Source organism: Pygoscelis adeliae, unplaced genomic scaffold, assembly GCF_000699105.1.
Source record: "Pygoscelis adeliae isolate BGI_AS28 unplaced genomic scaffold, ASM69910v1 Scaffold85, whole genome shotgun sequence".
NCBI classification, from domain to species: domain Eukaryota; kingdom Metazoa; phylum Chordata; class Aves; order Sphenisciformes; family Spheniscidae; genus Pygoscelis; species Pygoscelis adeliae.
The window spans coordinates 308,191-312,166 of record NW_008824900.1 but is presented as its reverse complement, the minus strand read 5'-3'; the positions used below and the strand labels follow the sequence as shown (position 1 = coordinate 312,166).

Genomic DNA, 3,976 nt, shown 5'->3' with positions numbered 1-3,976 from the left:
AGCCAAAGCCAGAGCACCATTATGCTCCATGGATGGAAGATGGTGGGTATCTGACAAAGAAGGGAGAGATGATCTAAGACAGCAAACTAAGAATCCTGTATGAAAGGCACAGAACTGTTATACTTCTCATTATTAGTTTATTAAACTAGACATGTAAAAATTAATTGCAGTCTTTCTCTTGCATCTTCACATTTGATTTCTCACAAGGGAATGTACAAACTGCACTTTAAACCCTGCAGGCCTGCACTACTCTGGGAGCAGGAGGTGGCAGTTCATTCACAGTATACCACATGTCAGAGGCAAATGAAGGGTAAGTTTTGGCTACAGTTTCTGGGGAGAACGTGGGGTCTTATACACCACAGATTAAAACACAGCAGATTTTCACGTCCATACAGAACCAACAGGGCCTTGACTTATGAAGAACCAAACCAGAGTAAAATTGCTGTGAATTCAATTCGTCTGCATAGAACATATTACCTTATAGAGTGCTTGGAGATCTACCAAAGATGGGGGCTACCTAAGAGTTGTATTTACCTAACAGCTACCTAACGCTGTCCCAAGGGAAGGATGACAAAGTTCACTGATCCTGCTGGAATTTCAACCTGTTTCCAAGAAGACAATTATCACTCCAGAATCGAGCATAAGGTTAATTCAGCCTCAGAGAAGAGCTGGGAAAAAAGTACGGATAGTCCTTTAACAATAGAGAAAGCAAGTCTTCTCAGCGATCTGGAGTGATTTATTCAGTGCTGCACACTGACCCACTAGGCTAGCTGGGAACAAAGCCCAGGAATCCAGACTGCTTCTCATGCAACCATTCGAACCAGCCCACAGCACTCTTTCTGCACGTACAAGAGCTAACAGGAGAAACATACCATTCTCTGGTGGGTTCTGCTCCTGGCTTTCATCAGGGAAATCCCTGCTGGCTACAGACTTTGGCAAGCTATCATCTGTGCTGTGTTTTAGCTGCTCAGGTGCCACTCTCTTGAACTGCTGCATTCTCTCCACTACCAGCTCTGCTACGCGCATCTTTGACCCTGCGAGCGATGGTATCTTTGAGGTGGGTGAAGAGCAGGTCCCTGGCTGTGTAGCAGGATGGAAGGATAATGTAGTCTGGGAACAGCCACTCAGAGTATTTACTAGAGGGGGAGAAAACATCAGAGCTTTACCAGTCAGTTTTAAACACATAGCTGAGCTGCCCAGGTTGCTGCTGGGAAGCCTTCCCCAATAGCAGCCTAAGCCAGGCTCAGTTTTGCAACAGCCATTCTTAGAGGAAGAAGTGAACAATTTGTTTAGCTACTACATGATTTTATACTTCATAACCACAGTAACAGTATCAGGCTTCTGTGCTACAGTGGAGTTTAGATATCTCTATATCCCTTTTAGAAGAAGGAATATTAAGGCAGGCCTTGCCTGAAGGTCACTAGCGAGAGCAACAAGCAAGGCAGCCCTACAGCCCTGCTCTCCCCAGCGTTCCAACCGCAGGATGTCCTGTGGTTCCTGCTGGTCTTTGCTCTGATCTCCAAACCCTACCTGTGACTTGAACTTTCAGGCTCTGAGCTGGAGGAATCCAGAGTTCCCAAAGAGAGGTGGTAATAAGCAGGAGGCAGAGGCAACGCCAGACTAACGCCTCAGCATACCGCTGCTCTGCTTGAGGTATCCTGCGGACATGGGCACCACGCAAGATGGGACCAAAGATCTCACCAGCCCAGTCAGCAACACATACTTAAGAAAGGGTTGATCAGGACAGGACAGGTACAAAGTAATCCTTCTCCTGGCTGACCTTATTATCAGTTTAAGGACTTCCTGCACTGGTGACTGCATTCTGGCCATCATGTTTAATAACCACCGAAGGACTAATCCTTTATGAATTAATCCAACACCTTTCCTAATTCATTTATATTCTTGGCCTTGACAACATCCAGGGGCAATGTATTTCACAATACAATGATGCACTGTGTGAACTAAACTTGCTTCTAGTTGATCTGAGGGTGTTTTTCTCAGTTCTGATATTGCAAAAACCAGTGAATAATGACTCCCTAACACATCACTTCGTACCAAGGCTTCACCTTACTGGAGGACATCTTCTGCCCGCCTGTAGCACAAACACACTCCTGGGTTAAACCCCTAGATAAGCCTAAGTAGCAAAGTGTAGATGGAAACAGAAAATGCAAGTCTGCTTTGATCAGTGCTGCTATATGTCCCGCCCAGGTGGACTTCTGAAGAGCTCCACTGAACTACAGAGTGTTTTCAGTCCTAGCCTATTTTCTGTTTGAAAGATTTCGGTTCACTCACCTGTCAGAGTCCTCTGGCTACACTCACTGGCCACTGTACTCAGCTGGCTGGCAGGGAAAGGGTTTCTCCTTCCATCCCCTTGTGCAGTCTCACCACTACCACAGGCCACAGCGTCACCGTCTTCTTTGTGCGCCAATGTTTGTTCCTTTGGACCCAAATCTTGAGGCAAGTTTGTTTCCTTCGCTGCTGGTAAGTGATGATGGTTTTGGCTCTTAGCAACAGCTTTGCCTCTTCTTAATTTGCTTCTTGCTGCAGTGCTCTTTGACCTGTTCTGAGCCCTCTTTGCTGCCTCAGCATCCCCAGCTTTTTTCTTCGCTCTATCCAAAAGATTCGCCCACAACTCTTTAAAATCATTGTCCTGTTCATCCATTGGCCTGCAGGTTCCAGTAACACTGTGGCCTGACGACACTGTGAGGACGGGAGGGCAGGGGAAGATACCAGAGTCAGTTCAGGTTTGCATCCTCCGTGACCTGCAATTTTCACCAAGTCCCTTCCACCACCTCAGAGATCTCCATTCTCCAGACTTCAATAAGGTCAGCACAGTGGGCACTTCTCTGCTGTTCTGACAGTTCATTCTTCCACACCTAATTCACAGCCATTTCGTAGAGCACACTGTCTCTCCAAGGACCCCACTTGCTTTCACACATAATGCATTGACAAGTTGGTTCTTCAGAGGTCTCTAGATCATAAGTTAAGCACCTCAGTTCGTACAGAGCATGCATAGGATCTTGATGATATGCTATAGGGCTTCAGAAAGACACTTAATAAAACCCTTAAAATAAAGAAATAAAAAAGGTGATTATGTAGGATGGTATATGCAAACGCACTGTGGGACAGGGCTGGGGTAGAACTTTGAAGGAGGAGAGAATTTGTATAAAATAGTAAGATTAGAAAAAGCACATACTGACCCAAACCACTATCACTGTCATTGCACTACAGACATGCACAAGCCACATTAGGAAAAAAGAGGAAAGCTTTCAAAACAGATCTCTCACACTGGGTAGGCTTTTGTCCTGCAGCTCAGGATTTGAGACTGTCCTTTTTTTATATGCATCCATACTTACATTTATATAACACAAGACCAGGGAATGCAGCAGGGGAGAAAAAAAAAAGTCCTTCAGATCAGGCAGCTATTCTAGAGTGTAAAATTCTGCTTTGCGACACAGCAGCTTTAAAGATGAGAGCCCGATCTCATTTTGAGAAGTAAATAAAGGCAGTTTCTGGCATTTCAGAAGGGTTTCTGGGACAAATCTGAGAACAACTCTGTCAAACACGTTCATCCTTTCTCTCCTCTCACCTCCATGGCTGCTCACCTTCAGGTTTAGCTCTCCTGCTAACTAATACTGAACTCTTCCTCTGAGTACTCAAAAAACCATGGCACTGACCATGTTTCACAAACTGCTGTCAAATACGCAAGGTGAACAGACTAAACAAATGGTATTTTTAAATGAGTTTCTTAATCTTTTCAGCTACAGTAAGAACAGCAGTACTAGTTAGGGATTACTTGGAACAGCACTAGGTACAATGTCCAGATGGAAATGCCATCAACCCCCAGGCAACATTAACACTAGATCTCTATTCTTAGACGTTTTGATTGTCCTCTTCTTCCTAGTCCTAAGTTCACTATGATTCTGGCTATTTTACCAGAGGTTTTATATTGCTCCCAAAACCTATTTCTTTCAAG

General features: G+C 44.8%; 1 protein-coding gene across 1 annotated transcript in view; it reads right to left on the bottom strand.

Moving 5' to 3' along the window:
• SLX4 (SLX4 structure-specific endonuclease subunit) overlaps nucleotides 1-2,662 on the bottom strand; it is a 23,336-nt gene extending 20,674 nt beyond the window's left edge. Inside the window, 3 exon segments of the mRNA XM_009324795.1 lie at nucleotides 4-50; nucleotides 873-1,136; nucleotides 2,293-2,662. Of these exon segments, the coding sequence (XP_009323070.1) occupies nucleotides 4-50; nucleotides 873-1,136; nucleotides 2,293-2,662 (681 nt within the window).
• Nucleotides 2,663-3,976: the final 1,314 nt, after the last annotated feature.